General features: G+C 44.6%; 1 protein-coding gene across 2 annotated transcripts in view; it reads right to left on the reverse strand.

Moving 5' to 3' along the window:
* Positions 1-12,516, reverse strand: part of POU2F3 (POU class 2 homeobox 3) — a 129,313-nt gene that overhangs the window by 48,694 nt on the left and 68,103 nt on the right. For both annotated transcript variants that reach the window (XM_088458716.1, XM_088458717.1), the window contains exon 3: positions 8,197-8,231. In XM_088458716.1, coding sequence (XP_088314842.1) covers positions 8,197-8,231 — 35 coding nt within the window. The remainder of the gene's footprint in view (positions 1-8,196; positions 8,232-12,516) is intronic.

The following is a 12,516-nucleotide window of genomic DNA, read 5'->3' on the forward strand; positions in this document are numbered from 1 at the left end:
GAGAAGCAAATACTGAAGTTATACGCGGTCGTCTGAAATGATGTAGTGTTAATACAAACAATATGTTTTCAGGATAAGTAATAAGTTTAATTAAGAACTGACATTAACTGGCTCAATGAATTCAGCCGAGGCAGCCAAACCCACACTGAAACAGTTCCAAAATTCTGACGCTGCCCACAAATAAGCCTCATTAGACCATGCCATTGAACCAGCCACAATATAATGGGTCCACACGTTAACAACAGATCGGTCAACCAGGGCCGGCCCCAGGGGTCTGAGCACCCTGTGCCGGCCCAGTACACTGTGCCCTGCAATCGTGCGTGAAATTGGGGGGCGTGGCCTCATTACCATAGGCCATGCCCCCTATATGACGTTATTTGGAGGTGTGCCCGCATGGCACGCCTCCAAGTAACATCAGGCTGTGGGTAAAGCCCAGCCCTCCGTCCTTGGCTGGGCTTCCCACAGCCCTCTCTCATCTGGGAATGGATGCCGCGCGCATGCGCACGGCATCCATTCACACTCCGGGGGTCCGGCACCGCCACACAGCTGTGGCACTGGGGGTCCCCAACCTCCCGATTTCACCACCCACGGGCCACTTCGGCCCACGGGTGGAACAGTGTGACAGTACTGTCCCGCTAAAATCGGGATGTTGGGGAGGGGTGCGCCCTCTATGGGTGGCGCCCCTGCTCAACCGCACTGGTCGAACACCCTAGAGCCGGCCCTGCAGTCAACAGATTGTTATTCACACTTTCACACTTACCAATTGGCCGCTCAATATGTCTGCCCTGACATCATAACTGGCTGCCCAGTTGAGATGTCCGGTTCCTGCAGCAAGTGTACGGACATTTAGTAGGGCGCCCGTACACAGGGACGACCTGATATGTCTGTGAACGACATCGCTAATAGACATATCATGTGTATACATCCGCTGATGCACTCGTGATATACAGTTCATCGAACAAACGACATATCGATACAGGGGCAGAACTATGGGAGACAATAGAGGCACCCGCCGCTGGGTGCCAGCACTGATGGGGCACCTCCTCCATCACCCACAATATATTCACCTCACTTATGGCTGTAATTATGTACCCGGAGTGTACCGGCACAGCCGCTGAATGCATGGCACCTCTTCCAGGCACCTGAGAAGCTACCACAACCATATACTAGTGAAGGGCTCTATGTCAGACCATTGGCTGCCGTTTCCATCTATCTATATAGGCCTGTCCCTGCTCATTGGTATCGTTGCTCCTCAGCAGCTTCTTCTACCATTGAGACACATCTGGCACCCCCCCCCTCACCCGCAACTCCACGTCCCACTACTCTATGGCAGCGCCCTAGCCGTGGACCCATGCAGCAGTCCCTTTGCCCCCCCTCACCCACAACTCCCCTTCCCACTACTCCCTGGCAAAAGCTCTAGCTGCAGACCTGTGCGGCAGGCCCGAGCATAAGCATGACTGCAGATCTTCCAGGAGCTGGATGTCATCAAGGATGCACCAGGCAGAGCTGCAGGTAAGGGCGGGGGGACTGGTGCACCAGCGACTGAGTATGGGGGAAGATCTTTAGTGGAGCAACTTTCCGGCATGTGAAGCAATAGGCAATAGACTGGGCATTTTGTGATTTGTAGTCTCACCACAGTGACAGTTTTATAGTATCTTAACTAAAACTCAATCCTCAAAGCCCCCACATTAGGTGGTTTTCTATAGTATTAGCTACTGGGGCCAGTCTCCGGAATGCAGATACAGTGCATTCGAGGGATTCTAAAAATCTGCAGATATCTCCCAAAAAAGGGTGTTTTGGGAGATATCTGCAACTTTACTTTAGTAAATAAGCCTAACAGAAACATAGGGCCTGATTCACTACTGATCGCAACTGGCAGATTTTTGCGTACTGCGCAGGCGTATGCATCGCATTGCCCATTCGCAAACCGCCTACTGCGATCGGGACTGTGATCGCAGTGACTACGCAGACCCATCGCAGAGTGATTGACAGATAGTGCCATTTGTGGGTGGTGATGGGGGGAGGTGGGTGGAGAAACGCAAGTGTGCCACTGCGTTTGAATGCCGTTGCATGGGTGTGCATAAATTATCCGCTGCGATGCCGTACGCAGATTGAGGACTCATAGCATGAGCTGAAGTTAGCAATTCCCGAGTAAGGTCAGAGCCTGTGCAAGTGTGCGTGAGGCTGCGATGGTACTCCATTGTACCGATGCTTTTGTAGTCTTGCTAAACATTACGGATGTGTGTAAGGTAAGGTGAGCGTCCATATGTAGTGCTGCTACGGCATAGCGATCACAATGGATTAGCATACTATCGCAGTTGAACTGCTTGCGTAATCGCTATTGCAATCGCAGTTGCGATAGGTAGTGAGTCAGGCCCATAATCACATATTCGGGGGGAGGGCATCAAATGATAACTTTCCTCCGGACGTCTGGGATGAACTTACGCCACTGTATATATAGGTGTATACCCAGCTTTAGACTGAATAATATGAACATATTTTCTAGTACTTTCTCTATATAGTATAATGTCCAGACTACAGACAACACTGTACTGTACTGGCATTAGGCTGCCAGCAGCCCAGCAGAGGACCTCGCAGAGGACAAGGACTTCTTTGGACCTCACCGGAGGGGTAAGTATTGGTAAATACCAGTAAACTTTTTGTTTGTATCACAGTGATACTAAACGAAAAAATTGCTCTGGTGTTTACCATCGTCGATAAATGGGGGCCTGTGACATATCACTTCAAAGTCTAATCAACTACCGCTTTAGAAACAACAGCTGAATTAATATCAAATTTGAATCTCTTCCTTAGCTGTCTTAAATTCATTATGAGACTGAAGGAACATCAGGTCTGTCGTTGTTATGTGTCACTTTCTTGTGTTTGTATGTTTTTATTACACTGGTCAAAATATACTGCTCGAAATTATATTCTCTAAAATTGGAAGGTTGCGAAATGCGTCTCATTGAATGTAAAAGATAATGCACAATATCAAACTTCTCAGATGGTGAAAAATATCAAGTCCTTCCATGGTGAGAAAACAGGACAGACGGCCTCTCTCGGAAACTGACGTCAGACATCACATAATACCATCTGCACTTTTGCACAGAGGTAAATGAGCATTAATAACTCTGTGTATAAAACACAATGGCAACAAAACAAGTAAATTGCAAACCGGTGTCAATATCAAATACAATATACATACTACTAGTCTGCTGTTATACTCTTATACCAGTCTCAGTTATAAGACAATAGAAAGTGAATGTACACCTGACATGTTCATGCTTGCCATGACTTTCCCAGAAAAATGAAGTACATATTCAAAGGCAGTGATCGATCTACATAAATACCAATCCAAAAACATGTAAACAGGGCGTGCTCTGTACTAAAGGTGATACACATGGCAAGAGATGACAAAGGAAATAGAACCCTGAAAGAATAGGTTACAGAAAAAGGACTATAGAAATGGACTATAGAAAAGGACTATAGAAAAGTGCTTTAAAGGAGGAAAATATGTCTCAACAAGGGCGGAAAATCATATTCTCAGATGTTTCTTGTCACAATGAACCTTTGCTTATCCAATCAGTATTAGTAATATTTAGTTTTTTTTTATTTTCTTTATTTAACTACAAGCTAGAATCCTGCCCATTGCAGTTTGCCCCTACTTTGCAATTTGTCAAATATCACAGATTTTGGAGAATTCTGTGGCGGGATTTACAAAGACAAAAACTGGCTTGTGGGGTTGGAAACAAATATATTAACCTTAAAAAAATACCCTCTTCAAATTCCATGGTAACATTTCCTGAAGACCAGCAATGCCAACACTTGCTAGTATGAAACTGAATATTTAATTTTGCTGATTTTAGACTTTGGCTGATATGTAAATGCTGGCAAAAATAAAAACATAATTATCGGGTATCGTTTATATTAAGACCACCCCCTTAATTATTGAGTCCAACGAATCTCTGATGGCGCCTATTATTCCTATCGTCTGTGTGTGTGCCCCAATTCACCTGCCTCATACTGCTACTAGCTATACCTGTATGTGTGGGGACCCTGCTTTCCTCTTCTAACCCACCCTCTCCTGAGGAGAAAGAGACTGAGCTACAGACAGGTTGACCACTTAAGGGCGATACCAGTAGTGTCATGGAAGACCTGCTACCACACTATACACAGACAGGCAGGGGTTACAGGTTAAAATGCACCAAGACAAAAGTCTTTAGGGGTATACTTACTAAAGTGCAGGGTTTTTAGAAGTGGAGATGTTGCCCATAGCAACCAATCAGATTCTAGCTATTATCTTCTAGAAGGTGCTAGGTAAATGATAAGTAGAATCCGATTGGTTGCTATGGGCAACAACTCCACTTCTAAAAACCCGCACTTCAGTAAATATACCCCTTATACTGGCTGGGGAGAATTTATCTCCAATTTCTTAGCATTGGCGATTCTGGCCATTGTGAACTTGTAAAAATGCTCTGTGGACTCCAAATGCATGCGATATCCACCCCATGCAACTCATAACATACATTACCAGTTTTATGTGTTTGTGTGTAAAATCAGGGACATTATTGCTGATAGTACACTCCTCAATTCTCCCCTCTCTGGCCAGCTACACTGATTGTGCTGTGCAGCAAGTTGTACTACACGACTACATGCAGTGATTTGTATATTTGTCCATAAAAGCAGCCACAATGGAACACAATTTGCTATCACAGATAACTATCACAGATCCGTAGTAAAAGCGACTTGTAACTATGGGGTCTATTTACTAAGCAGTGTTAGGAGACAGAGAGAAAAGTGATAAGGTGCCAGCCAATCAGCTCCCAACTGTCATTTTTCAAACACAGCCTGTGAGATGACAGTTGGGAGCTGATTGGCTGGCACCTTATCACTTTTCACTCTGTCTCCTAACACTGCTTAGTAAATAGACCCCTACATCGGCAACATAAATATAATAACTGTAAAAATTACATGAAAGAGAACTTATATACCTGAAAGGAAATTTGTATTTTGCATTGGTTCATATTGGTTACTGATAGCAACAAAGTTATTTAATATTGTAATTAGTGAACTATAATTCTCTATTTTTGTAAAGATGTTGTCCACTCTGACTTCCTCCTTGGGACCCTTTGCACACTGGACTCACTGTTGGATGTCAGTGGAGACACGAACGTAAATGGACATCTTATCATGAACCCCCACCAGAGGTGAGATTTTGGGTGGAGATCAGGGACAGAATATCATACACTTCAGGGAGGCAGAATGCAAGTCATATTACAGATGCATTCTTCTATGCCCCCAATGAGCTTAGCATTGGACCTGTCCTGAAGATGAAATTGTAATCACCACACATTGTGTGCCTGCTCAAGGACATCTATACTTTGGAACAAGATCCGAAGGCTTTCAACCTCCTTGTTTGATGCCCCAATACCAAAAGATCATTGGCCCTTTTTACTTTCTTACACTACCACCTCCCCCTGCCTCCCCAGAAGTTTATCTGAACACTATAAGATGGATCTTGCATTTACTGGCAGAGACAACTTATGTTATTAAAGATCTCTGGATACGAGCAGACCCTACTTCAATGGGAACCATGCCCGTCATATTGCATGCATGGCAGAGATCACTTCTCCATGACAGTCCAGATCTCTCCACTCATGGTTCTTCTGAGAAGGATGGAGCAGTCCTTTCCTTATTAAAATCTGATGAAAATGTGTATTCTTTCAGTTTCATCCCCATCTAGAATACTCTAAACCAAACCTTCCTTACATACCACAACCTACTTTAACTATAATTCGACACAAAATAAATGGCCTCCTGCACCGATCATGCTTCACCCCCATTACCTGCCACCCCACATCCTTCCAAAATAAGACTTTATAGTACGTTCCTAGCTGTGATTAGTTAAATCGATGAGTTATGTTTCTTGATGTATATCTATTATTGTCATTTAATAAACAGAAACATAATGACAGGAAAGGAAAAAACGCTGATCAACACTAATTTTATTGCCAATCATATCAGAGTGATTTTGGGGTAACTTTGTAGTGCTGATTCCAAATATGACATCGGTTTTGCTAGATATTTGAGATGCATGGACAAGAAACAAGGAAAACACAGTAGACAGCTCTTAAATGACTGCTGGTTAGGTGGCCAATCACTTGTATACGGAGGGGGAATACTCTAGAATGATGATGGAGTGAATACCTACTGTAAAATAGTTGCGTGTCTGACCTTATAGAATGTTCTGATGATTCCCATACGCACGCGTTATGGCGTTATGGCTAAGGACCTGATTCAGACCCGCTCGCTAGATGTGGAAGATCGCTCCCAGCATATATGGAAATTCAGCTAAGTGACGTCAAGGCAGGCGCCCACTATGTCTTGGCGAGCGATCACTTTGTGTTTATAGACGCCCACCATCCTGTCTTTAGCCGCCCACTAGCGTACGTCATCTCCGGGAAGTATATACAACCATCGGTACATCTTGTTCCATCGAATCTGAACGCAGTGCTCACGGTTGACTGTACCCTACCACAAGCACTGCGAGCACTTCAGTGTATAATTCAACCAGGTGACGTGTACTATGACACTGCCTGTTAATTATGCACGCCCCAGAAATGGCGTGAAAACACTCTGACACTCCTGCGTCCGCAACTCCACTCCCCCGTTACTACTGGCCTGCCCCTGTTACCACCCACAAACGGCCTCTCCTGTCACTCATTCCACTGGGCTGTCTTTGCAGGGTGAGCGAGCAAAATCCGACCGCTCGTACTAGTTTGCGCATGCGCACTGCAAACTACACGCATGCGCGCATTAGCGAATATCATCTGCAACGAGTGGCCGCTTGCTAGCGAGCGGGTCTGAATCAGGTCCTAAGTTCGCTATTACTTGAGGGTTTCCATTATCTCAAGAACTAGAGCCAATAAGAAAAAAAGACTTTCATCTTTGAATTCAGCAACTCCCAAATACCCTAAATTTGTTCTAATATCCCTGGCAAACAAATAATTTTTCTTTTTGTTGGGCTGTGTTATCTGAAAGGGAAAAACCCTCTATACTAGAAATAAGAGAACTATATCAAATCCTCTCTCTTCAATAAATGATTCTAAAATCAGATAATCTCCTTGTATATAAGAGAATGGAATAATTCTATTAGTACTAAAGATACGGTAAGTGACTGGATGTGTTCTATTAACAATGCATTAAAATCTAAAATGTTATACATAAACTTTGAACATAAAAGACAAGGGCAAAATATAAAATGTATACTGTTTATTTAAAAAGAATAGAAGTAAATTAATTAGATAGTTATATGTGATTTATAGAATATATTTTCTCTTGTATCACAAGTATCTGTGCTATATAAATCAGGGTCTTATTATTCCATGATTCATTCCCAATTATTTGGAGAGCACCTTCATCTCTGGTAGATTATTTATTATAGATAACATATATAAGTAAGAGCCTGGAACAAACTAGGAACAAACTTCTGCTTGACCTAAGTAACTACATTCATTTAGATTTTGTTATGGAAGCGCCCTCTGATTTATTACTGTGACCTGCCCACGTTGTGTCTTGGGAGCACAAATATATACTGCTGCCGGTCTCAGTATGGGATGTAGTTATGATGCTGCCGGTCTCAATACCAACAGGTGAATCCTGACAAGGGACTTAAAATAGGCGTCAAAATGCCGACGCCTATCTTAATCCCAAAGCCGGAACGCAGAAGGACGAAAAGCCGAACGAGGTAATTTCGGGGCGCCCTTAGTGTTAGCTGTGGTGGGGGAGGGTTAGGTTTAGGGAGCGTAGCGTGGTTAGGGTTAGGTTTTTGAAGGGGTTAGGGTTAGGTACACCTACGGGGGAGGGTTGTGGTTAGGCACCACTGGGGTGGGGGGTTAGGTTTAGGCACGAAGGGGGGAGACTTAGGTATAAGCACTAACGGGGAGGGTTAGGGAGTGCGGGGTGGGGAGGGTTATGGTTTGGCTACAATAATTTAGGGTTATGGTTAGGGGAGAAGGGGGAGGGTAAGTATACTTACCCGACCCCTATCGGGATTCCAACCATCGGGATGCCACTGTTGGTATTCTGACAGTAGGCATCCCGACAGCCGGAATCACATACCCATTCCCTCAGTATCTATAATAGATAGATGTACAACTGACCCAGATTTGCTGATTAGATTAGGTGTCTATTTACCTGTCTGCTGAAGTCCAGGGAGTCTCTCTCGCCACCTAAAATCAATATACAGACAAAAGATTAATAAAAGTTACCTCAGAAAAGAAACTCAATTCTCAATGAATAATCTTGCTGTAATTGCCCATCTCAGTGTTAAATGATATTCTATTGTAGATCACTGTTTAAATGAGTACTAGCAATTAGCACATCTATCCCAGTTCAGTTCCTCAAATGATTTTCGATATTAGAGCAACAGTTTTTTCCTCTTGACAAATTATCTGCAAATCCTGTATTACAGCGGAAAAGGAATTTTAATGAAAATGTGTATTTCTGGCGCTTCAGGGCCTGATTCCAGAGATGGCTGGTAACGTAGTGATGGGCGCAGCCGTTCTCGCAATAGCGCTTATGGGAATATACAGATGCTAGTCTCAGCCTTCCCTTTGTGGTAGACGGCGCGATGAAGTGTACATGCGGTGAGACGCCCACTTTCAGGCTGTGCATTTGTGATGGCGATTGTTACCACGCCAACATCGATGCAACATCGATCGCACCATCAACATTTGCGGCAGCTTAGGGTCTGCTCTAGCTACTCTTCTCTAATCTAACTAAACATGGCCTCTGATGCATTGGATCTGTGATTGGGAACGCAGCAGCGTTCCTAGACACATCCCTGACACTCCGATAACAAGCCCATGATACGGCCACTTATTGCCACCACCTTAGGTCTCCTCCCAGTCTGCACCCTGATACGCCCAGGAATCGCAAACCCCTTATCAAGTGTTAGCCATGCCGTACGCAATAGGACACTTGGGTAAGGGATTCCTGGACTTTCTGCGCATGCGCACTAGCAAAACGTCCCTCAGCTGCGAGAACATCAGAAAAACCTCCATCTCTGAATCAGTTTGAAGGTTGACGCAAAACCCCCAAATCAGTAATAATCTGATACATCATAAATCCACGATGAACTTTTAATTTATGAATTTACTTTATATGACTGTATTGTCAATAATATATATATATATATATATATATATATATATATATATATATATTTGTAAGTATCGCCTATCCTAAATCTGTCTTTTTTTTTTATTACCCGACCCCCCTTGGAGAGACCTACAGAAGTGGGTAAAGGTTGTCTATTCAGGTTAAGTAGAACAAAACAAGAAGAATTCCACCAAATAGAGCCTATCTCCTGGCATCCTCCTCAACCATCGCTGCCAGTAAGCTATGTCAGAGATGCTCCAGAGCCTGGGGGAACCTGGTACCACCTGTAATATATTTTATAGGAGTTCTCTGTGATGGGAGTAGAGAGATTATTTTGGCACCCTGTTGCTTATTGTAGACCATGCGCCTTCCTCTGGTAGACATGCCCAAATATGCCTCCCTGCTGAGCCCATATTTTGGGTTAGCAGATTGCTTCATGGTCACCTACAGATTATAAAGGATTGAAATTATACGCTTTGAGAGGGGGTCGTGACCTGTTAGAGAGGGTCGTGCCCTGTGAGAGAGGGTCGTTCCCTTTGAGAGAGGGTCGTGCCCTGTGAGTGAGGGTCGTAGCCTGTGAGAGAGGGTGATAGCCTGTGAGAGGGGGTTGTGCCCTGTGAGAGGGGGTCGTGCCCTGTGAGAGAGGATCGTACCCTGTGAGAGAGGGTCGTATCCTGTGAGAGAGGGTCATGCCCTGTAAAAGGGTCATGCCCTGTAAGAGAGGGTTGTGCATCCAAATCAGTACTGTGACTCTGTACACACAAAATCGAGCAATATGCACAGTACAATTCAGATGCATGCACAGACAAGAAAACATGGCTCCACTGTATCCGATATTGCTGCTGCTGTTCCCGAATCAGACCCATAGGCACATGTTTTGTCCCTATCAAAGCACAGCAGAGAGAAACATTGATAATCCACCCAAGCCTGGGGGAACCTGGTACCACCTGTAATATATTTTATAGGAGTTCTCTGTGATGGGAGTAGAGAGATTATTTTGGCACCCTGTTGCTTATTGTAGACCATGCGCCTTCCTCTGGTAGACATGCCCAAATATGCCTCCCTGCTGAGCCCATATTTTGGGTTAGCAGATTGCTTCATGGTCACCTACAGATTATAAAGGATTGAAATTATACGCTTTGAGAGGGGGTCGTGACCTGTTAGAGAAGGTAGTGCCCTGTGAGAGAGGGTCGTGCCCTGTGAGAGAGGGTCGTGCCCTGTGAGTGAGGGTGGTAGCCTGTGAAAGAGGGTGGTAGCCTGTGAGAGGGGGTTGTGTCCTGTGAGAGGGGGTCGTGCCCTGTGAGTGGGGATCGTACCCTGTGAGAGAGGGTCGTATCCTGTGAGAGAGGGTCATGCCCTGTAAAAGGGTCATGCCCTGTAAGAGAGGGTTGTGCATCCAAATCAGTACTGTGACTCTGTACACACAAAATTGAGCAATATGCACAGTACAATTCAGATGCATGCACAGACAAGAAAACATGGCTCCACTGTATCCGATATTGCTGCTGCTGTTCCCGAATCAGACCCATAGGCACATGTTTTGTCCCTATCAAAGCACAGCAGAGAGAAACGTTGATAATCCACCCAAGCCTGGACATAATCCTGCAAAACTATTTCATAGCTTTGCAATTTTGGGATCGAATTTTTCCACAACTGTGTGCAGTTCCAGATAAACAAGCACACATCCCACAAATAGATCTCATGGCATAATAACAGCACTTGAGGGAGTTGTTACTCCTGTTCATGAAAGAACCATATATAGACCCAAAAAGTTTGAAGAATAAAAATGTTCTGTACTGTAGTTTGGCTAAATGAATTGCAAATGGCAATATCAGATAGTCAGGTGTGGTTCACAAAGACCTGAGTTTGCTGACTGTACATGTTGAACAATGCTACAAAAAAATAACATTTTATACTTCTATTCATTTTCTGAAGTTCATTACATGAGCAGCCCACTGTGCAGGACAGGACAACCTGGCTGAGAAACTAAGCTAACAGCCATGGAACAGTTAACGATTGTCCTATGCACGTAAGCCTATCATATTTTGTGCATCATTAGCTTTTAGAATCTGTTTGTATGGAGCACCAGAATATACAAATGGAACATCACATTGCTATATACACCTGACTCATAACACACATTACAGATTCATGGCACTCATTACCGATTCATTACAGTTCTGCACACGTTCATAAACTCACAGAAAGTATTTATCAACCATGCCATGTTCAATCAAATATCATTTTAATATAACCACTCCATGGAATAAACAAAACAAAGCTATTAGCATTAGGACGATATAAGACTATTAATGCATTTTAGGCATACAGATGTGTCCTCATACATCTAGTATCAATTCTACATGCAGCGCAAATTGACACCAGGTCCCATGGTACTCTACTAGCATTGGGCGTCTTTGTCTTAATGGCAATGCGATGTGACTAGGATGCACCAGGAGACTGTGCTGAGTAATGTGATATGTGACACTTGTATATCTGTGTGTGACTGAGTCTGTATATGAACCACAATGGAACTTGGAATGAAAAAAGCTGCGGCTGCTACATTGTAGCACTATATACTCAGGGTCCCACTATATACTCAGGGGCGCCGAGAAGGGGGGGGCGGGTACAGATTACCCGCTTCCTGAGGGGCCTGGAAGCGTGTGCTGAGCTGCAGTGGTGACAGCCTCCTATGCCTGTGGGGGGGAGCGATCACATTGATCGCGCCCCCCTGGCTTTGAGCAGAGCTGAGGGGGCTCAGAGCACTCTCCCTCCCCAGCGCAAAACTTTTTATTTATTTTTTTGCCGGGAAGGAGGCGTGGCCATGCCTCCCACGATTAGGCCACGCCCCCTATTACCCGGGCCCGCCGCGGCTCTCAGCAGGCCTGTATATACTTTATACAGATTCAGAGACTCAGTTGCACACAGGTATGCAAGTGTCACATATCAAATTAACCAGCCTCCTGCTGGTGTGTCCTAGTCTCATCGCATCACGACATAGAGACACTTTTGGCAAGACGCAAAGAAGACGTGCAGCACTAATAGAGTCTCACAGGACCTGGCGCACCACGAGTGGCTTTTTACCACGACTTCAGCAAAGATGTATAAGGACACATCTGTACTTGTCTACTCTCTGAATATCTGGGAGGTTCCAGAAATGCATGGAGTCTTCCCAAGCTCTCAGACCCGTCTCATTATGGCTGCTTGATGTGTGATACGTGTGCAATGTCTGCTAACTACAGCAATTGGCCGTGAAGATGTGGACGCAGTATCATGGTGATGCAAATCGGGCTACTGGAGACTGGAAGAAGACTTTGTGGCATGATTTTCATTTGCCGCTGAGTAGACGACAGG

This window comes from Taudactylus pleione, unplaced genomic scaffold, assembly GCF_031769625.1.
Source record: "Taudactylus pleione unplaced genomic scaffold, aTauple2 ptg000848l, whole genome shotgun sequence".
Classification (NCBI taxonomy): Eukaryota; Metazoa; Chordata; class Amphibia; order Anura; family Myobatrachidae; genus Taudactylus; species Taudactylus pleione.